The sequence below is a fragment of the Ruditapes philippinarum genome, unplaced genomic scaffold (assembly GCF_026571515.1).
Source record: "Ruditapes philippinarum isolate M1 unplaced genomic scaffold, ASM2657151v2 ctg2075_1_1_1_1, whole genome shotgun sequence".
Classification (NCBI taxonomy): Eukaryota; Metazoa; Mollusca; class Bivalvia; order Venerida; family Veneridae; genus Ruditapes; species Ruditapes philippinarum.
The window spans coordinates 41,821-66,459 of NW_026853297.1; the positions used below are offsets into that span (position 1 = coordinate 41,821).

At 31.3% G+C, this 24,639-nt stretch overlaps 1 protein-coding gene across 1 annotated transcript in view; it reads right to left on the bottom strand.

Annotated features, from left to right (window-relative positions):
• Positions 1–24,515, bottom strand: part of LOC132736419 (NUAK family SNF1-like kinase 1) — a 34,062-nt gene extending 9,547 nt beyond the window's left edge. Inside the window, exons 1-5 of the mRNA XM_060723545.1 lie at positions 24,013–24,515; positions 16,398–16,518; positions 2,932–3,080; positions 2,435–2,500; positions 1,480–1,599 (exon numbers count right to left, since the gene is read on the bottom strand). Coding sequence (XP_060579528.1) covers positions 1,480–1,599; positions 2,435–2,500; positions 2,932–3,080; positions 16,398–16,518; positions 24,013–24,213 — 657 coding nt within the window. The 5' untranslated portion in view covers positions 24,214–24,515. The remainder of the gene's footprint in view (positions 1–1,479; positions 1,600–2,434; positions 2,501–2,931; positions 3,081–16,397; positions 16,519–24,012) is intronic.
• Between the last annotated feature and the right edge of the window lie 124 nt (positions 24,516–24,639).

Sequence of the window (24,639 nt, forward strand, 5' to 3'; positions counted from 1 at the left end):
TACTATTGAAAATCACAATATTGCAGTAATTTTTCTTGGTATTTGATAGCATTAAATAAAGGTGGATTTGCTGACAATGGTAAGATTACAGTATTGTAATATTATAATAACATGTACCATCATAAACAGATGTTGAACAATTTCCCCCAACATGCTTTATATCCATACAATAAAAAAAGACAATTTGGTGATTAAATATTCTTATGACAAGACAAATTTGCAATTTTTCAGATTTAAGATGCAAAATATGGAGTGATGGTTAATAAAACTGACATAAAAACTATCATTTTTTTATGAAATAAGCCCGAAGCTTGCTGTAAATACTTGATTCAATGACAGGATAAAATTCCTGCACTTTGTTTAATGATTTAATAACAAAATAACAAAATTAAATCGAGAGGATGGGGGGAAAAATGTCACCATTAAATCAAGCAGAATTTAAACTCTCTCATTACACAATTATGTAATAAAAACAAGGGAACACGTAAATTTAACATTTGAACAATGACAGTGTATTAACAAGAAAAATAAAGAAAATTGGGACATTTTTACTAATATCTAGTTTTCATAGTTGTGACTTTTTGTCAGAGGAAATGTTATGTGTAATGCCTCATTAACAGTATACACAGTAGCTAGCAAATAATAGAAAAAAAAACAAACAACTTTTGACAACACTTTTAACTTTCTTTTTACAAAAGTCATAGAAAAATACTCGAACATTTAATTGTTATCATAGTTTTCATAACATAGCTATTACACTATAAACAGTTACAACCTGCTGACCCGGTCAAGTAGTTATCAAGGCCAAAAAGAAAAACAATATTTTTTTTATTGGATAATGTTAGTGAAAAACATACTAATGGGTCAATCATACACTGAAAGCCCTCTGATGTAAATATAACAATAAAGAATATAGACCCACTAAAATCTATATAGCAACACTACTCGCATGGTTTTATGACAGTTATGGTTCACACCGGCTCAAGAGGAACAGGTGGTTAACATTATAAATGCCTTCTGTTTCCCTATTATTGACAGTGAGATGAAGTAAACCTTCTACAAAAATATCAAATACAGGTGCCCCAGACAATGATGAGTTCTTTGTTTATATATGGACATGCATTCATAATAAAAGTCATTCTTTCATTCTTATAATTATTTTAACATTGTTTTTATTTTCAGTTGATTGAAAAATTGTGTTAAAATGACAAGGTGATTTTCCCCCATCTGCATATTGAGTGTTGCCTGTTTTTATAAGATTCACAACCCAACTACATGTACATTGACTTAAATGATGACTGTTGAAGTCATAGTATGCAATAGCTTTGTAAACCTCCCCCCACCCCACCCTTCTCACCACACCTTACTCCCCTTTTCCTAACTCTCACTGACAAAAAAATAAAGTTAATTTAAGCTTTGCTTGTTTTCTTTTTTTTTTTAAGAATAATGAAACAAATTTCTTGGTATTGTATTGCTTACCTCAGGCCCGTAGTATGGTAGACCGTTCACGATTTCTGGTGAAGCATAAAGTGGGCTTCCGCAGTATGTCTTTAACATATCAGTCTGATTGTAATAGTTGGAAAGTCCAAAATCAGCAATCTGTATGATGGGTAAAAACAATAAAAATACATTTGAGCCGCGCCATGACAAGATCAACGTAATGCGTTTGTGACCAGCATGGATCCAGACCAGCATGCGCATCCGTGCAGTCTGATCAGGATCCATGCTGTTCGCTGTCAGTTTCTCCACTTGTAATAGAGTTGGTAAGCGAACAGCATGGATCCTGATCAGACTGCGCAGATGTGCAGGCTGGTCTGGATCCATGCTGGTCGCAAACCCATTATGTTGGTTTTGTCGTGACCCGGCTCATTAACTATAAAGAAAATAGAGAAACCACAATTTTCGGACGGTGTCCAAAATCTGTATCAGGTTAAAACTATATATAACTGTGAAATATGTTATTACAATAATTTATTTATTGAAGTATAAACAGTTATAATAATATAATGACATTGCTAAAATTTTTCCTGAGTCTACAATTTTCATCCATAAAACAGACATCCATGACAATTTATTAAAATAATTGAACATTTTAAGTATTTTTATCTCATTTTTTTTTTCCAGTACATAACAATCGATAATGAACATGCATTTCAAAATCTGAAAACACAATACCATAATTATGTTTCTCCTTGTAATTTTTATTTCACTTTAAATTGTCAGATATATCTTGACTACAAACTATGGTATTAAAGCTTCAAGTCATGGCATTTATTTTAAGTTTACTTTTAGCACTAGATCTTTTAATTTTGAAAGGTGAAAAAAATGCTTAAAGTTGTTGAATATGCTTGAATTTTGACATGAAAATCTTCTTGGTGACAGCATGATGACATATACACTATAAATACATATAAATATAAATACACTAGCTTACCTTGGCATTATTATCTCTATCTAACAGTATATTTTCTAGCTTCAAATCTCTGTGTACAATACCATTCTAAAATAACAAAAAACAACAACATTATAACATAATTAAACTACTGAATTCAAATAATTTAATACATTCAACACAATCCTTAATAGTCAATCTTTAAATTAACAGGGGACTATCAAAAAAGCAAAAGAACAAATTGATTAAGGCATTGTATTGTTACCTTTTTGTTTTAATGTATATTCGTGCATAAAAACTGCGCAAGCAGGTATACATTTACATGCATTAACAGATATATTCTCGCAAACACGTGCCGTTGCGGCATGTTTTTAATATGCATGACTCGGGGTGCAATGTAAAAACAGCTTAATGCAATGACACCCCTGATAGTTTTGTTAATATTAATATATATACATGTATAATAAATGGAAAGTTTTGATGCATATGATGAATCAATATTTCTAATATCATTAAATTTGAGCGTGTACGGTATGTACCTGATGACAATGTTTTATAGCAGAGACTATCTGACGGAACACTCTACGTGCGTCTTTCTCTGTCAGCTGATTGTTGTTAATGTAGTCATACAGTTCACCTCCGTCTGCACATTCCATCACCAATATTATCTTATCCTTGTTCTCAAACACTGAAATTATACAAGTAAATCATGATGACATTTAGAAACTTCTTTAGGGGAAGACATTCAATCATGTGCTATTGAGGGGGAAGACATTCAAAAATTACTGAAGGGTGATAAAATGATGGGAGACATTCAAGCAAGTTCTACTAAAGGCAAGACATTCAAATATCACCTTAATTGAAGGACAGACATTCAAATATGATAAAAATTGAAGGAAAGGTATTCAAGCATGTACATGTATTATACTGAAAATCTATTTAATTTGAAACAAGAGCGATCAGTAATCACATGTGTCGCCTCATGATGGCCAATTTCATGTTGGGACAAATTTTGTGACAGACGAACAGACAGACGGACAGTGCACAACTAGACTAACAAACTTTGTACTGATCATTCCTGTAAAGTTTGGATAAAATTGCACCAGTAGTTTATGAGGAGTAGCCGGACAAGCTTTTGCGTATCTGGCAACACACAGAAAAAAACACCTTTTTATCAAAGGGCCATAACTCGGCCAAAAATCATTCAACCGGAAAACCCGTGCAATATGCGCAAGGACTTGAGCTACAGATCAATCCTGTAAAGTTTCATTGAAATTGCATTAGTGGTATAAGAGAAGTAGTCTGGACAAACTTTAAAAATAAAATTTTTTAAAGGGCCATAACTCAAACAAAAATCATTGAACCGGAAAATGCTGACAATATGCCACAACTAGACTTGGTACTGATCATTCGTGTAAAGTTTGGATGAAATTGCCACAGTATAGTTTATGAGGAGTAGTCCGGACAAGCTTTTGTGTATATGGCAACACACAGAAAAAGAAACCTTTTTATCAAAGGGCCATAACTCGGCCAAAAATCATTCAACCGCGAAAAACCCGTGCAATATGCGCAAGGACTTGAGCTACAGATCAATCCTGTAAAGTTTCATTGAAATTGCATTAGTGGTATAAGAGAAGTAGTCCGGACAAACTTTAAAATTAAAAATTATTTAAAGGGCCATAACTCTGACAAAAATCATTGAACCGGAAAATCCTGACAATATGCACAACTAGACTTGGTACTGATCATTCCTGTAAAGTTTGGATGAAATTGCACCAGTTAGTTTATGAGGAGTAGTCCGGACAAGTTTTGTGACGGACGGACGGACAGACGGACAGACAGACAGACAGACAGACAGACGGACAGACGGACAGACGGACAGACAGACGACGGAGAAGTGATCCCTATATGTCGCCACTACTCCGTAGAGGCGACACAAAAAATCTTCTTTTCTTAAAAATTAATTTTGAATTTCTGCAACAGAAATTTCTTGTCAGAGATTTATCAAGCAGTTGACATTTAGAGGTAATATTACTGGTATGGCAACTATTGCTAACAGAAGAAACATTTTCTGCATTCAATTGTATAATAATTTTTATTAAAGTGCTAATTTAAAAAATTAAAGCTTCTTTCGCTTTTTTGCAAAAGTTACAAGGCCTTCCACCTAAAGAATTGACCTAGAAAAATGCCAAATTTACTTGTACTGAATGTTTATGTGATATAGTATGTAACAGGATTAGGTGTACTATTTGACCATCTTAGTATGGGGTAAGTGAAACTATCGGTCAGTTGATAGGACTGCCTGGTATTTACATGATACATTATTCGATCATATTAAGAAAAGATCAGGAGGCGTTGACAAACAGCTTTTGTGATGAGACATGTGGGCAGCTCTTGGATAATGACCGAAGGCAACCAAAATTTATCTCCTTTTTATCTTTATAATCATCAAATCTTCTTTAATCCTCCTTTTTTTCTTCTTTTGAATCATCCATTTCTTAATAAAACAGGTCATTTAACTGGCAACAAATCTAGATTAAAAGAAATGACTCAACTCGTACTGTTACTGAAAAGTTCAGTAATCTTTACGTTTCAGTTAAAAAAATATGCATTAATTCAAATATAAATATTTAACAGAGAAATTATTTTCTATCTGATGCATATATCTATTCCATGTAAGTGTAAAATATTGATGTAATAACTAATAAATTGACTTATACCAAACATTGGAAGCATTGTAACAAGAGACCAGCAATAACTTAGTGAGTAGCAATCAAAGAACACTGTGGCAGTATCCACATTTTACTGAAACCAGACTGAACACCCCCTACAACTATCTCTATAATGGTCCGACCTCTCGTTGCACAAGAGGGACACTAAACCATTTCGCCACCATAGATTGCATTTACAGTATTAGTAATTCCCATTACAGGTATATAAATAAGACTACTATGGGGAAGGGGTCAATATCCCATCTTAATTTGATGTATAAGTAAGGTAAAATTTGCAAATAGTTCCTGAACAACAGCCTGGACAATTTTGTATTAACACCCCAAAGTCAGTCTCTAGAGTGAAGGACCTCCACAAAACAAACAATTCATAAAAACAAGCCAACTTAGCATATAGCTGCAAATATGTCCGCCATTATCTGCTAAACAACCCTACACAAACACATATTTGATCTTTTACAAATGAAAAGAAAATATTTCTATCATCAGGACTGTTTACAAAGATTTTATTCAAAATCTGCTGAACAGGCAAACAAATGAATCTAATGGATCAAAATTGGCCAAAGGTATTAGAAATCACAATAAAGAAAATTGATTCTCTTCATTTTGATTTCACAAGACCTGGTTAAGCCAGTCTCCCACTGGGTGTAAATAATGAAGTTAAACAAAGCAGAAACCTTCATCACAACTAAGAAAGGAAATTAAAATTGATATCACATATTTTCATAGATCTGTTATTAAGATTTTTTCAATGTGTATCACAATAGTATGGCAGTAGCAGTTACAGCCGGAAATGTGCAATTTTCCTAACTTTTCCTAACATGGTAAACAGGCTCAAATTATTTGGTATTGAAAAACAATAACAAAAAACAAATTACCCTTTTAAACAACAAAAACAATTTGGTTTTGGACAAAAAATAAAGAAGGTACTTTAATAGGTAATGAAATATCTACCTTAATTTAACAGTCAATACTGAAAAAAGTATAAACAGCAGACAAAAAAACCTTCTCAAAGTTTATCAACTGACCTGAAAACATAACATTGTTTGTACTACTTTAGGTGCATTTTCTTTTCAAAAATATTATCTTTAATCTACATTAGTCAAAGCTGTTGATAGGCTGTCTGTTACTGTTGCCAAATCCTCGTTCAAAACCTTTTATGAAAGGCCAGAGAGAAGTATTATATCATATGCTTTTTTATGCATTTCACAAACATGTATTAATCGTCTTTATAAAGCCTATTTCCACATGATTTACCTGAATTAGTACACCAGAACAAACTGTATACATAAATACAATATACTTTATATAATAGTATAATAGAAGTTGAATCATTATCGTTAAATCCAAGTAATGCCTGCATAATCTGTGCATAATAATAATAATAAATATATGACTAATATCTTTGGTTTTAAGATATAAAATAAAGTCGCTGATCAAGCACATTTGACCTTTATAAAATATTAGATCTACCATTCCATTGCATAATTTTATGTAAATTAAAAACCCACAACTATGAGGACACCTTAGCTCAGGGGTAAAAATATTAACATCAGTTATTTCATTATACTGGAGTCCAACAGCACCTATATCATCATTGGATACAATTATTAATTTTTTCAGATGATTTGAGAAACAATACATGTACTTTTGAATTATCATACTCATTAAGTTAATTGTATATTAATATTTTATTCATATGATTTCTTCTAGTCAGATATCAACATTACATGTATTTAATGTTTGCTCACTGGTATTCCAAAAAAAAAAAAAAAACCATTTCATGCCCATCTTTTGATCTTTAAAATGCAGATCTCAGACCACAAATATTTAACTTCAAACCACTTTGCTCAAATGCAATTTCAATTTTTTTCATCCCTACATAATACATCATACAAAATTTTAAATTGCACAGTGCATTCTTTGTGCTGCTGATTCTTTACATAACTATTATGGGGAATATTTACGTAATTTAGCTTTCATTATGTGACCTTTGATATTCTGCCTGGTAATAAAATTATCCTTCAATTTTTAATGAAACTGTTGTTTGTGCAGAAGATAACAAAAAAATAAAAGCAAATATAAAGTTGTGCTATGAACATTGAAAAGGGAACAAGGGGAAACAGAGGCAATCGAACGGGGATCACCATGAGAAAATTGAGAGGGCTTTTTGTACTCTATAGTAAATGATCATGCAGTACAGTGCCAAATATACAATCTATGTAATCTTTTTTAAGCAAAATGAATCAACAGAAGTATATGGAAGTGACTCTGGCAAAGTTCCTCCTTGTAAATCACACTGCTTTTATAGTCTGCCGACATGAGAGAACGAACTATTGAAAAGTAACAATTTCTTTCCTTTTCACTAACATAAAACAATAATATCAGTTATGTGTATCAGTAACACAAAAAAAAGGTTCTATTGAGTTTCTTTTTTTACGCCCATGTTATATATGTCTCTTGATAAATCTAGTCATTTACCTAACGTTATTAATTTACATACTAAAACAAAAGACAATGAACCATAAATCCTATAATGAGATCAGCCAGCAGTAAATTTTGGCATGAAAACTTTGAAGTTGGTAATATAAGAAATTTGACTTCTAGTATTTAGAGAGAAAGACAAAGAAATCAAAAAATACTGTAATCTAATTATTCAACTTGTGTTTCTTTTAATTCTGACGTTACAATTTACCAAAAGCCTGTCTTACATTTTTCGTTCACATGCTATAAAGTTACTGTTTTATGGACTGGTACTGTTTATAGCTGATGCTCAGAAGGACTGTATAAAAATACTGTTGAGGGCACCCGAGATATTACACTTCCTATTAATTATCTCACGAGTTAAACTTTCATAATTTTTTTTTATGAATCTTCCCTGTCCAACAAAAATTCTATAAGATATATGAATAATATCAATACAAAAAGAAACTCATTATCAGTGAAAAAAAATAAGTTTGAAAAAAAAAAATTATTAGTTAGCAGGAAGCCAAATTTTATCACAAAATCAGAAAAACAATCATCACAACAATTTTGACATCATTATACAATGAAGTTGCAGTTTGTGAGGACAATGGCCACATTTTAAAAACAATTTCCTTTGTATTATTACAACAACTGAAACCCTAGAGCAGTTTTTAACATGTTCTGCCAAAAACAGGGCAACAATGACAATGTCCGTTTTGTTATTGCTAAACTTTTAATCTTTTTATACATGATCACACTCTGTAACTAAAAAAGGCAATAGAACTTTATCCACATCATTAAAATATTGCCCCCATAGTTGCTTTTATTATGATTTAACTCGTAAACAGTGTGGTTAATTGTTTAAAAGACAAACAAGAACAAATTTCTGCACCATTAATCAGCACCTCTGGACCACGATATGATCTCACCTAAGCCACACCGAGCATAAAAGACCATCTGTGGTTTTAGGCCATGTGATAATTATGAGGTGATTTTAATGTTATATTACAAGTCACTACACTAAACATGTCACAGTGTTTAAATCTTAACATGGAATTACTGCAATATGATATAGTTTATTACAGTAATTTCTGTTTGATCAAAGAACACTGGTCTTGTCTTCAGTTGACATTTTTGCTCATCTTGCTTCAACAGGGAAACAAAATACATGTTTTTACACATTTCAACATGCTTTTCAAATCTATTACAATTTTTTTTAAAGGAAGTAAATGGAGGGAGTTTCATTTTATGAAAATGTTGCATCAATGTACTCAGAATGTGATATCCTTAACATGCAGTATGTAACAGAAGATGAAAATATGAGAATTCTGAAACATTTTAGAGAGAGAAAGTACCTGATTACCTTCAAAATCATGATAATTTATCAGTGACTCAAGACAAGTTGTTTATTGGGGTTATATCATAGTGAGGTGATATAAACATGATATATTGGTTGGTGATGATTTGATATATCACACTGATTAACAAGATAAACTCTGACAGATTAACCATCAAGTGCAAACATATTATATTTCAGCCTCTTTTTTAGCCTATATAGAAAACGGAATATATAATTTTCAAAACATAATAATTGCTAGTTTGTCAGGAAAAACCTCCCCCCGGATATATTTATGGTAGTTCTTCTTTGGTAGTTTATCGAAAAATTCAATTGAATTTTCCATGATATTGATTTTAACTACATATTTTTTGCTTTCTTTTTAAAATTTTGTTCTTAAACATTTAAATATAGCCCATACAAAATAATGGGTAAACAAATTGCATAGAGCTGTATGTAAAGCCAAAGTATTTTGGAGACCGCAAAACATAAAATTATGAAAACTGTGTTCAAAACTTCCGTCATAAAACTTACAAGCATGGCTTAATTTGCATTTTTTTGCTTTATGTAACCCTGATGATGTAACCAGGGTGGAGCAGACTGTCTCGCCATAGTTTATTCTATTCACCTGATCATGTGCTTTGTATTGTATGAAATCAAGTCTGTCGTAACCTAAAGTACCTTCTTTTTTGTTTCCTCTAAAATTCACTGCTTAAAATTGTATATGATATATGAGTACAATTCCTTCTCAGCAGGAGCATGACTTAAAACTGTCTTTTCAAAAAATTATGATTTATATTATAATGTACAGTTTGAAAAAAAAAAACAGAATTCAAATACGTGCAAAAAAACCTTTAATATATATTATATGTAGTAACAATTGTAATTTTCAATACAAAGAAAGACATGCAACTGGCATGCATGTATGAAGGGCATTTGAAGGTCAGTATTAATGTATGTTATAATTAAGATCTGAAGTCTCTAATTATGTGCTGATCCTATCATATTTATCTGTATAAAAACATAGCCAATTTTAGCTGCCAAATATTTCAATAATTTGATCAATCCAGCAAATAATGTGATATTCTGTTCAAACAAAAAATCAATCCAGACACTTTGACTACCATCAATGTCCTATTGCATGTGCACATGAACTTGATATAATTCCACTATTGACAAGTCTTCAAAGCAAAAAGCTTAAGATATATGAAAAGACATTATAGTCTTTCAGAAAAACTGGAACAGAAAAATATGCCTAAATTTTGAATTATCCATTAAAGGCTGCTTTTTTTCTGCTCAAGATAACATAAATCTTCATTTTGAAAATCTTTATATTGATCATGAAAGTTCTTTCTTTTTTGACAAACTATAACATGTGTAATAAGCCTTCAAAACAACTCACATCAATAACTTTGACTTTTATCAAAATATCAGGGCATTTTAAAGCTTCTAGGTAAATAAAGAATTAATATAAACATAATTTTAGATTGTATATAAGTCTGACTATAAGTGTTTTTATATTTTCACACCTTACAGAGATAAAATATGGGATTTATCAGGATTACCAGCCTTGACCATCACATGACACCTGTCATCATTATAGGTACAAATGTCTTATATTTAGACCTTGAACTTTACAAGATCAGCTGTTTTAGTTGTTTTACAAAAATAAACTGTGACATTCAAGAAAATCTTGTTTTTGTCAAAAAGTTTGTTATGATATCTTAACTCCAGTCATAATTCACTGAAAGATTTATGTTATAACTCCTAATCTACACATCATCTAGACAAGATGTACCTCACATGACCATTGCTTGAAATCATAAATACTCAGTACTCCGAGAATCATGTCACAGTCATCTTAATGGTTCACAATTAAGGTCGATACGAACCAATCAAACAGCTGATAAGTAACACCGGTATTCATTCAAGCTATGATCTTGTGAAATCTAGAACGATGATTGTGAACAACTCCAAAAATTAACAAAAGGTCAAATTTCAAACGAACCAATCAAACAGGTTAGACTGGTTTTTGAGCTACAATCTTGTGAAAACAGGAACACATTATGCTGACTGTGAACAACTGTCAAAAAATTCAAATAAGGTCAGATTCAAACCAACCAATCAAATGACAGAGAATTAAGTCACTGTGGGGACCCAGCAGATGCTGGCTGTGTAACAAGACACATATATTTGATGAGTCAGCTGTAGCCACATTCCTCACATCAAGGCCGTCGTCGATGGTCCGGCCGGTCCGGCCTTGGCCGGACCAATATTTTGGCCAAAAATGAGTAAAAAAAAAACCCACAAAAAAACCACGCATCGCTGATTAGCAATTTGACACTTAACTGGCCCCTTATGCAATGCGCGGTAATATACAAACATGACAGGAAGAAACAACTGGACACAATTAATTGACCAGGTATATGTAGGGGTCCTACGAAGTCAAGTTCGAGTACTTTTTCGGTGTAATGTTTGCACACGACATCCTAGCATTGACAGACAACCTCAGCAAATCTCCTCAACAAGTTTCATTGTCAGCATCCGAGTGTCAGTGGCTAGCAAAGCGGACTCTAGATAGTTTGATAGACATGAGATCAGACGACAGTTCTCATTCTTTATTGATTAAACTTCAAAGTCGGTGTTAACGATCGAAATGTCCCGCGGAAGAGAAAGGCGCCCACACGATTCGAGATGGGGCAAGGTGTTGGTTACAACCCCGTTACAGTGCAGGACGTGTTCCGGCCTAAGTACTTTGAAGCAATCGATCTTGCCATCGCCAGTGTTAAAGAGAGATTTGACCAACCGGGATATCGCGTTCTTCAAAACGTGGAGAATTTACTTAAAAAGGCCGCACAACTTTTGAAGACCGAGTCCACTAGAGAACTTGGTTTTGTTTGTGATTTCTGTGGTAACGATATTAACCGAGACATCTTAGATGTGCAGCTTCACATTTTGACAAATCAGAAAATAGTACTGTTACTCTACTCGGCTTTTTGAAATTTGCGTCAGAACAGTCGGTGCTAGAACGAGCACTGTTCTCTGAGGTCGTTGTGTTGTTAAAGATTTTGTTAGTAATGCCTGCTACTAATGCTACCAGTGAAAGGACATTCTCGGCGTTCAGAAGAATTAAGACATACCTGAGATCGACAATGTCTCAAGTACGTTTGAACAATCTAATGGTGTTAACTGACAGATCCACTCAACTTACTTTGCCGATGAGTTCATCACTACCAGAGAACGACGGCGATGTGTTTTTGGAAAATTTACATCAAATGAGACTCTGTGTTGTGTAAGATTATTGTTAACAAAATACAAGTTACTGCTAAACAAAAAGTGGTTATTGTTGACTCGTAATGAACTATTCTTCCATCATGTCATCGATTGTTATTTAAGCTTATACCAATGTGTGATTTATGCTAAACAATAATCCACGTACTGTAATATTTCTTTCATTTGTTTATTTATAATCATCAGATAAAAATGCATTTAAGAATTATAATAACATCAGTTATTGTTTATTTTTCATTTGCCAAATATCAATTACATGTATTCATCTTTTATGTACACCTGTCCGTCCGTCATGCGAACCTTAAATTTCACCCTTAAAACTTACGACGCACTTAAATCTGTAAAAAATCGTTGACATATTACTATAACATGTACTAGCGGCAGGCTGTAAACTGTGCCAAATATACGGGAAAACGCCCCTGACAGCATCCTAGAATAAAAAATTTTCCGGGGGAGCATGCCCCCGTACCCCCCTAGATTCTACCTAAAACCAATCAAATTGGCCGCACCAATCACAAAATCGTGACGACGGGCCTGCACATACATTAATACTGGCAGCATATTGCATTACAACTTGTGAACTTGTCGAGAAATCAAATCCTTTCATCCAAACTCTCCATGTAATGTAATCATGTTCAGCTACAGAACAACAAATGTTTGAAAGTTATTTTAAAGCTCATCTTGTTTTAAAAAATACTCGCAATGTTTGTGTTTTATTTTCAAACAAGATGTAAACAACACAACAGCAATGTGCCTGCATGTTACAATCATTTGACAAAAATGCATTTTAATAGAACTTTCTAAAAAAAAAAAGAAAGAAGAAAAAAACTACATTGATTACAGTCATAATTTTAAAATTTTTTCATTCATGTGGTTTTAAAATAACTCACAGAACTGTCATGTTTATTAATAATTGACTGATAACATAAAAGAGTTTGTACTTAATGAAACTCAATCATTGGACATTAATAAACTAGATCATTTTATGATCATGTCAGGTTTAATTACTACAACTAACCAGGCATAATAAGCGTTGCCCACTGCGCTTCATTTCAGGGTTCTTTTAAGTTCAGTTAAAAATTCAAGGCAATTTAAACTTCAAAGGATGAAAATTTCAAGAAATTGGACCCTTAGGCATTTTAACTGGCAGACCATAATGCATTTTTGTAATTGAGCAAGTCAATGAGCAGTGTTGATATTTCAAATAAAACGATGACAACATAATTTTCTGTTCAAGTGGTGCTGGAAATTGCCACATCACAATGTAGAGGCAATGACTCAGGGAACTCTAAGATAAAACATATTCTTGGCAATGAGCAATATTTTTGTATTGTTTATCAACCACACATGAAAGAACAGTTGGTTATTCACACAGACTGGTACAAATGAATTAGTAATAAAAGAACTGCAAGTCTGCATGCAAATGAATTAATCATGCAACAAAGAAAATTTTTAGAACCAGTCTGAATTTTCATTGTTAAATCAGAGTTATTTCATTCATTTATTTATTCATGAACAGTGAGTCTGTAACAAAAGAAATGCCTGTTTCAGTTTGGAAAGTAAGTAGAAAAAAGTTGTTAAAAAAATTGTCTGCTTGCATGACTGTAATCATTGTCGATCTGCAAAACTGAAACCACTTTCTCAAAATGAAGTTAAAGATATAAAATTTCATGATTCAGCCATTTTTTTCCATTGAGAGAAATATTTACTATCACAAATCTTTCAAGACTGGTATAGACAGAATTTGCAACCTCATTTTATTTCAGGTTTTCGTAAGCTTTTTTTTCAATAAATGTCACTTTTGACACTTAAGGGCATTTCCTTATTCACTCCCTTTTTGTTGTGATTTGTATAACATTTCAAATTAAAATTCCTATCTGTATTTAATTGTACACAATTTAAATCAATCACAGACGAAGATCTAACAAATTATGTTAATCAATTAATGACTTACAGACATAACAATATAGACTTTGTTCAATATATATTATAATGATTTTCAACAAAATTTAAATCACTATGACAAAATAACTTCAAGGATCATTTTGACCAAAAGTCTCCAGAAAAAAAACATCCAGCTTAACATGAACTTAAATTTTAGTGACCTATAATATATGCTTTAAATTAATTTTATTTTCTGTAATAAATGATCAACTGGCACATTTTGTGCTGTCTGATCATGGTCTAGTAAAAGTCAGTATACATTGATAATATTGCCCCTAAAATGACAAATGGTTTGGTCTAGATTGAAAGATGGACAAGTCCATTAAAAATATTCAGAGAGGTATAGGGTTCAGAGTAAACATCAGGAACAGAAAAAACAATTTCTTACAAAGACAACAATCATTGGTTACATAAGCTCCTGTGTGTGTCATATAAGTCTCGTAAAACAGAAGCAAGCATGCATAAGACATGCTCATCTACAGTGGTAATAAATACAATTAATAATCTTACATATGAATCAAGCATTTGTATCAATCAAATTATGACTCAACTTTACACATGCTGCAAATGATCAGTTTAACCCCAGGAAATAATTATCCATATTGTATCCTGGAAGTTGTCACGCTGTGACAGCACTTTTAGTTCAATGACTCAGTGGTGAGAGTTGAATATTTTGAGTAGTTCAGAAGGAAAACATGACTTTTAAATGTAAACCCAGTGATAAGCGGTATCAACTTCTAAACAACCGCAATTCTTTCGCAAAAAGATGCCTCAAACACCTAGCAATAGACCAACAAGAAGAAAATCTCATTTCAATAACACCTCACATAGACATTCAGCCATTATAAAAATTGCTTCATATGCAAACCAGCCAAATTACAAAAATAAACAGGACCTGCCGTATATTAAAATTCAATGATATTATTATAAAAGAACTTAAATGATAAAGATTTTGTGCTGTAGAAATGGAAAAATCAGTATCAACATGTATCAACCAACATCTGATCAACGTGGATCAACGCTTTAGGTGAATGTCCACAGCTTGAGAAAAGTAAACTTAGCCATTCAGAGCCAATGTTTGCAATGTAAACACTTTCCCCAGATACTTCCTGCGTGACTTGAGGATCTCTTTGTCCAAATATGTCCAATAACCGGAACAAAACATTGAGAGAAATAGCTTTTAGCATGATTTTCTTCTACTACAGCTGACGCCACTTTGAAAACATGTGAGATTGTTAAGATGGTCTTGTGTATCAAGTAGTTTTTGTCTGCATAGGAAATTGACAGACTCGGCATACCACATCCAAGATAATTATTTATACTTGGTTTTAGCTAATAGTCAGTGTATTTTCCTGTCTGTCTGTGAAGGAAATGGACCTCTCATACTGTTATATCTTGTACCACATCCAAAGGAAATTGATTTGCCAAAATAAACCAACAATTGAACAAAAGATGATTAATATGACAAAAAGGATTATGTATTATCCGGTATTTTAGTCAGTGGTTTTATCAAAACATGATTGTGTGCTGTTTTTTTTATGAATGAAATTATTCCATACTTAAAATCATTGGCTAGCATCCTTTCCCAGGGTAAGATGTGAGTACTTGTGGTAAATTATACTTAACGCTTGTTACTGAAGGTTAGAAACCAATTCACAAATTAAGCTTAAAGAAAACATGCTTATATTTCACTGTAAGCCTCCTATGACCACTTGAGAGCAGCCGATACCTATCAAATAACCTATCGGTGGGAAAGTATTTAAAATATACAAAAAATACAATCCCTGACTGTTGTCCACTAAAGCTACCTCTATTGGTAAATTGATTTGTAACACAAAGATTCTGTTATAATATATGTTGTTGATTATGTCAAACCATGGCTGCAAAGACTGGTGAGAATATTTTTAAATTTTGATCATTTAGTCATAGGCAGGGATTTACATTTCACTGTTACCCTTAATATATCTCACACATTTCACATTGCTCCAATATCATTGTTACTTAATTGGGTCTCATTTTGTTGATCATATATAGTTACCATTCATTCACTTTATATGAATCAGAGAAAACAGAAATTTATAGCTTGTAACACAAGGAAATGAAAAGAAAGCTAAACATAGGCTGACTATTTTCCTCGCAATTTAGAAAATATCTGCATACTGTGGTTCTATCAGGTTCAATGCCTCATAGACAAGAAGAATATTATAATAAGAAATGCTATATTTGTGAATGGCATTACCTTCCCGAACATTGATGATGTGAGGATGTTTGACGGTGGACATAATCTTGATCTCTCGTCTGATTCTGTTAAGATCATGCTCATCGTTTATCTTGGATTTACGTATATACTTTATAGCAACCTGAAACATACAACATACAATAAATTAACATAAGAATTATTTAGTCAAAACTGCACAATTTACATTCTTACTTTTTTTATATAAAAAAAAAACTGTAAGTAGTTTTTAGTTTTTGTTAAGTCACTAACGCTATTCTATGAATGAAATAACTTTCCCGCCACTCACTTTAAAAGATTTAAAATTATTATGCTATTGTATTTTTCCAGCAAGTGAGCTAATCAGCAAGATAAAAGGGAACGTGTTGAGGCCTTAAATTATATCAATTAACAGCTCTTATTTTCCAAAAGCTAATTGAAATTAATAAAAGGGCATGAATTTAACGACCTTCTAGGTGTCAAGACCGAAAGAAATTCTACTTTAAGCTATACAAAATGCGCAATGTAAATTTTTTGGTAAACACTTTTCTTTCAGTACGTAAAATACAACAGACAGGGGTAGAGAGGACAATGGATTTACTCCCAACTGAGAATGCCATGCAATCAGATAGCCACCACTGACACCCGGGAGACGGTGTACTATCTCTATAATCTTAACCTAATCACAGTCTATTTCTAATGAACAAAATACATTTAAAAACACATGAACTTGTCAAAAAAGAATAATGGCACATTATAAACTTCTTGCTTAGCTAGTGCATTTGCCACCCCATGAACAAAATCAGAAAAAATTGTAAATAAATCAAAATATGAACATGAACAAAATTTTGTCATCAGCATTGCTTTAATAAGAAAAATTTCTATTTCACAGAGCAAGATTAATTTCATTTAATTATCATACTTTGATAATAATACTGTAAAATATTTTTTAGTTACTTCAAATAGTTTTACTATAATTAAAATAAATGTATGATTAACTGGTCATACAGAATAATTCCCTGTGACATACTGATTGGAACAGTTACACAAAAATTGCATTGGAACTATAAAATTTCAATAACTGAACTTGAAATCTCTGCCCTGCAATTTTGGTTAACTATTGACTGATTATTATTGAGTCAGATATAATAATGTTTTATTTAACACCTGTTCTTCAAAGGTTTGTAGCACAAAATAGACTTCATAATAGAAAAATACATGTAAAAAAGTCAATAACTTTGTACTAAACATTTCAATTTGTAAAACCATAATTTTAAGGTGTTTATTTCCACCAAACTTCAAACGGGTTTATAAATTACAAGGTGTTACCATGCATTCTATGCAACTATGATTGTTACTTTAACCTTATAGAACTATGTTATAATGTCAAAGAGCACCAATTAAGGTGATTAAAAGAAACCCGCTTTTTGAGTCTCGCCTGATTACAGGTAACTAAATGAGTTGACAATTTTCTGTACTGAAAGTCACAAATATAAAAAGTTACGCTAATTGCCTATTGTGTTTTCTAGTTCACTAATGACCGAGTAACCAGGCTTTTTAACACCTACACAATAGAGGGGACTTTTCTTAAGCTATTACAGACAATTGATTATCAAATTAGTAATATTTTCATGGTTCAAATAACAGTATCACTTATTCTGTTGCCTGGTACGAATAATAATAAAAATAATAGTAAAATTAATAGTAGTAACATTTATGTAAATATTTGTAGTTATAATAAATCATAGGATTACAGGCTGTTTGAGGTCTTAATATAAAAGTTCCCATTTTTGACATTTCTATTTTCTAATGCATATACTCATTATTATTAATGCAACAATATCACCATAACGCCACACCCACTCAAATTTAAACTCCGAGTTAAATTTAATGATCATATAAGTCATTTGGCTTTAAATAGATTTAGCCAAGGGCGACATGGTTTTTTTCACTATTTTTATAATATGCCTTTGATACACCACAAAAATGAGGAAAATTAAATAGTGAGATTATATCTTTAACCTGTTGTAAATCATGTTGTACATGTTGAAATACCGAAGTGATTATGGGGGTATTCTCTCTGTTGTAATAATTTATCATACCATTATAATCTGCGATAAAAATATTTACCTTAGTAATAGTTTTTTTGTCAAGGGCGTATTTCTCTTACAAGAACAACTTTTTAAAATAAAATTCTCATTAAATATAATGATTAATGATGTGACATTGGTCATACTAATAATATAAGATTCACAAATAATTTCTATAACTTGACATCTTTTCTAAATACCAAATAAGCCTAATAAAAAAATTAAACAAATCCGTCTTCTAGACTTCTTGCGTTTATTTCAATTAAAGACCGTATCTATTTCTATAAATGCATTATTTGCGATGCACAATACAATGATATCTGTCACATGACACCTCATTTACGCTCTTTATCAAGTCGTGGAATTTAAATTATGTCTACTATTTGTATGGGTTGAAACAAGTCAAAAGATTGTTTAGATTTTTTTTGCGCTCTTTGGAAATCCCCGGCATTTTCCTATCTATTTATAAACACAATCTCATTATGCTAGGGATTACCAAGAAACATTAAGGTGAATGTAACCACTCAAGGCAAATATTTCAATTTTTTTTTTCTAATCTGTCAAATGACTATACTGCGAACAGAAAAATCTTTGTATGATCATAGTAGACAAAATTTGGAAAACTGATTTTATATAACAAATTATGAGAGCTCAAAAGAATTAAAACTTCTTTTATCTTTAAACTTTCTTTTCCAACTCCTCCCCAACTAATTACTACTGTGACAGTGAGGCATTAATTTCATCAATGTTATGATATTTTTTTTATGGTGACAGTATAATAACAACATAGTATTATCATGACCCTGATAACCAAAAAATGATTCATACATTTTTCTTTATTAATATTATGTTTCTATATCCATATCCTGATCATGACCTCTAATGGAGGGACACCTACTACATCTATGATGACAGTACTACCTTAGTAAACTAATATAGGTGAATAAAGGTAAATGATTATGAGAAAGCTACCCAGGGCAACTTGGTCAGGTTTTTATGATAATTAGACCGATGATAGACTCCCTGTTTTATCATTTGACAGATCTATAGTGATAGAGGAACTGACTGACATCCCTGGGGGATGTAATAAATACACTATGATAGTATCATATCAGATAATATCTTCTATAACAAATTATTTCAAATATTCCAATGAAAAAGGAATACATATATACCTTTTATTATATCAGAACAAATTTTGAAATTTTATCAATAATAACTTTATTTTAATTAAATTCTAATTTTTGGTTATGGTTAAAAGTATAACAGCATAACATATATAATATATTTCCTAACTTTAAACCTTTGCATGCTTAAATATAAAATATTAAATTGATTTGTCTATTTTTGATCATTTTCAGGGAAAATTTCTAAAAATATATAAATATTGACTTAATAGCCCACGAATGATCAGAGGACGCAGATGTGCCTGCTGATCTTCGACTGCATTGGTCACATACCTAAAATAAAAGTTAAAGGTTGAAGGCTTTTAGTATTCTGTTCAGATTTTAATGACATTAATCTACAGGGACCGGCCTTCTGTTGTATGAAACATCAGTCTGTACTATTCCGGAGATTTGTCTGTTGGTCTTTCTATCTGAATCAATATTTTCACGACTGACTGCTTCCTAGGAATGTCACTAGAATTCTTAAAGCCTCTATTGATTCTTCACTTCCAATAATTATATTTCAATACAAATAACAACCCGTGCAGAAGAATTATACATTATATATCTATCAATCGTGAAAATATTGAGTTAAAATTTTCATATTGAATAATATCACTATTGTTGAATGTAATCAAACAATTAACCTGTGTTCTCAGAGTAAATCATCTAAATTCCCAAAACATGCAAACTCATGTTATTATGCGAACTCATGTTATTAAGAAAACGTAAAAAAATATAGAAATAATAATTCTACAGTAAATGTTTACTGTACTAAAGCATGAATTTGTAATAAAAATTTTTTTAGTATAGGCAATAATTTGTCATGTGTATCATAATAAATTTATTGGCAAATTTCAAGGCTCATAAAAAAGTAATATAACTATCCACCCTGACCAATGATTTTGCCTAAAATCCAGTCTCAGGTTAATCAAATTAATTATGTTACCTGTCAGGGGGTGGTTTTACCTAATATTATATGACGGTTACTGTGGCAATCAAATTAAAGTCACTCATTTAGGGCAGACTATTATAATCATCAGATAACGGCTGTCAAAAAGTCAGACTTTGGTTAAAGGGGATTTATTCAACAAACTTCAACAAACTTTTGTTTAAATGGGTTACCGAGGGAAAATAAGACATACTGTTACATTACAATAAACTTGAATAAGAAGTAAAATAAAATAAATTTCTAACACAAATATCTAATAATTGTCATCACAATGTCATAAATTGCCATAAAATTTCTTATGCTCAGTCTTATCTTTAAAACATGTGTACGTGTAATTGAAATGTTTCTTATCTCCAGGTAAATAAAAAAGTTTTTTTTTAAGAAATAGATTAAATTAATATTTTTTTAGAAAGTAAAAAACTTAAGTCCCACTTGATGTGTCATGTGAGCTTATAACTCTTGCTGGGGTCTCTTTTTTTCCAACTTCTAGTAAAATATTTCTCATGAGAAATATTATTTACAAACTATAGATATATATTTGAAGATCAAGTATCTAACTATGGTATGTCTAAAGGTAAATATTATGCCCAATATAGATATAAAATCAGTAGAAAGGAATGCCAATAACATTTATAATATCTGTTAAAATATAACCTTTTCAACTTCAAGTTACTAATGATTATCAAAACATATAATAGATAATGTGGCTTGCATCTACTATAGTCTAGTATTTAATCAAGGTAAATTCATTTCAAGGGGGTCTTACCAAAAAACACTTGATCTTTGTCCAAATTTTAGATAAAGAAAACCAGATTGTTAAAACACTTTTTGATGTTTTATTTTGTGAACAGCTTTCTTATCAGAAATTATAATCAAAGGAACTTAGTGATTACCACCATGCAAGTGCATAAGTCGGCTTTTGTCCAAAAGACAAATTACAGATTAAACTTTACTATTTCTTATATATCAAAAGCACCTAACTTGAACTTTGATCAGTTGTAATATTTGATAGGTTAAAAAGTTAATTCCACTTGCACACCTGGGAGTTGATGTACTCATATAGTAAATGATATAGTGTGAATCTACAAACAATTGTTGTCTATATAACTCTAATGATAACATGTGCATGAAATATAAATATTTCATACATAAACATAAGACAGCATGCTATTCTCAGTGCTGGACAGTAAGAAAAGGGGCACAACTCTGTAATGACGTATCTCAGAGTTATGGGAACTGTGCCCATCATGAGACAACAAGTGTATGAAGTTTCAACCCATTCCCTTCATGTACAAACTTTACCAAGTGTGACAGACATGACAATGCCTGGGTGAGTACAATAGCTCTCCCTAGTCTTTGAATAGACTTAAAAATGACTGTAATTTCTGTGTGTTATACAGTAACTTTAGTACATGTAGATAGAATATTGAATAAAGACAAAGAGAAACGTTATGGCAAAGAACAAGAAGAAGGTCTTAGGAGATAATGAAAGTAATGCTAATGACTAATGAGTTAAATTACTATCTAGCATTTTCATAATATGCACACAAAACCTGTGTTGGATCTTATTGCTGACAAGGTAAGGAATATCATAATTTATTACCCACCTCCCCCACACTAAAAAAGAAGTGTGACTGAGACCTCTAGAGGAAATTACAGTTTCATGTATTATAGGTCATAAATGTAGAAATAAAGTCAAGAATGCAGACAAATAAGACCACAGATGCTTCATCAACTGTGATTGTAACATTTCCACAATATGATGAGTATGTTTGGATAAAGTTTTACCGTAACTCTTTAATGATCACTCTAAATTTTACATGTACTACTTGTGACTTTAAGTTTCAGTTTTAAATTTGATTGCATTGCAGCTCAGTAATATGACTTAAAAATATATCTTTTGTGATGTTATTTAGCTCATAATAAAATTAATTTTAAGTCTTAAACAAAATTATGCTCAAAGAAATATAATCATTTCTCCCTATAAAAAATAGCAATAAGCAACTTTCTGAATTACGGGTCTGGAAGGAAATCAGCATAACTCTGACCAAAGTGTTTTCTTCCAGTGCTTGTATTTTCTTTTATTTGATAATGATATATTATCATATCTTAGACAGGAAGTCACATAGCAAGGATTAATATAAATGTCCTTGAAAAAATACGTACACCACAATCTATATAATTCTCTTAACAGCTACAACAATTGTATAGCATTGAGTAATTGCTTTGTATATGCGTCAACAAAGTAATTTTCAAAATTGGAAATGGTAAAAGATCAGTTTATTCTAGTGACAGTAAAATTATTTCATAAAAAATTAAGCAGGTGTTTAAACACAGATAATAACTCAGTAACTTACTTTTAAATTGCTTAAAAGACAATAATTATTTTCTTAAAATTAGTTTATTGTAAAATAATGGTAACCAACTTTTTATTTTTTATGACAAGCTAGGACTCATGCACCAATTGTTTTTGTCTACATTATTACAACACTAACAATCATTTGGCATGTGATATAAATAAGTACATGTATGATTAATTCAATTAAAGCATGTTATATTTATAAAATTATATATGAACATGTATGATTGATTCATTTTATTTTCAAATCAATTTCCAAGGTGATTTTTTAATATACTGATAGACTTAAGTTAATGTCATAAAACTTTTTCTAATCCACACAACTAAACTACAATTAATGTCATCACTTTATATGATTATCCAGATTATCTAATATTATGTATTTCACAAACATTGTATTAAGTTAATTGAAATCCTAACCATGCTATGAAAATGACAGATTTAACTTTTCTATGGTGTCAGACAACCACTGATTTTCTGTTTAATTTCAATTTATCAAAAGAATCAAACATAATCTGCCTATTGTAAGACTTTGTAAGGTATCATATTTAAATTATATGTAATTTATTCCGATAGGTCTTCAGTACCAGTGACATTCTGGTATCATTTAAGCCCTGGTTAACACCATGGAATGTTGGTATTGTCCACATAATAAAAGGCAACAGATAAGATGTTAATCCTGAACCTAAATGACTAAATATTAATTAAAATTTAAAGCAAGTGACAATTAAGTCATTAAGTTGATTAACATCTAAATAAATTGATATATAAATAGATTCATTTCCACACATGTTTAATAAAGGAAAAAAACTTTTCCATTAATTACAGCTGAAAGCACTGAAATTTAAAAGATAAAGATAACTTTTGAAATTATGCAGTATCTTATGAGAGGTTGCATTACTTAATTAATTTGTTTCAGCTTCAGAAAATAATATCATGTAAATTGTTTAAAATATTATACTATTAACAGGTATGGTACCACAAAATATTATCCATTCCAATCATCACAAGTCAATTGCTATAATTATTTCAATGATTAAATAAAAAGAGTGACTGGCAATGTGAGATATACCTGCTCTCCTGTAGTCCTTTCAATGGCAAGTTTCACTTTGCCATATGTACCTTCTCCAAGTGTCTTTTTCAGCTCAAAACGATTCTTCAGATTGTGTTTATGTCCATTGTCTCGACCAACACTTTTATTTAATGCTGCTATTAACTCATCTGGGATCATTGTCTCCATCTCGCAAACTGATCGAGCTGGCATGCTTTTCATAGTAAAAACTGCACATGCACATGTACCATCCAATATACAACATCAATATAATTTCTATTTCACTCATTAAAAGGTTTCCTTAAAAATAATGTTATTAAGTTAGATATCAAAATAGTTTCAGTTCACAATAATACTTAACATGTATCTTTAATTTATAGTGATTAAAATTGTAGCAATATTTATATCCTCTCAATTTTGTGAAACATGAACATACACTGATAAAGAAAATGTGATCGTAATTGAATATATTACGTCGTGAAGTAGGCGGAGTTATCATACCAGACAGTGTTCATGTATTTAGTTTGACAGCTCAAGCAAATCGTCAGCTGTTGGACGATTCACTTCAGATATTAAAATAAATCAATCCGCAAAAGTAGTCCATACATGTATTAAGATATATTTCCCCATATTTCTGAAGTAATTTTC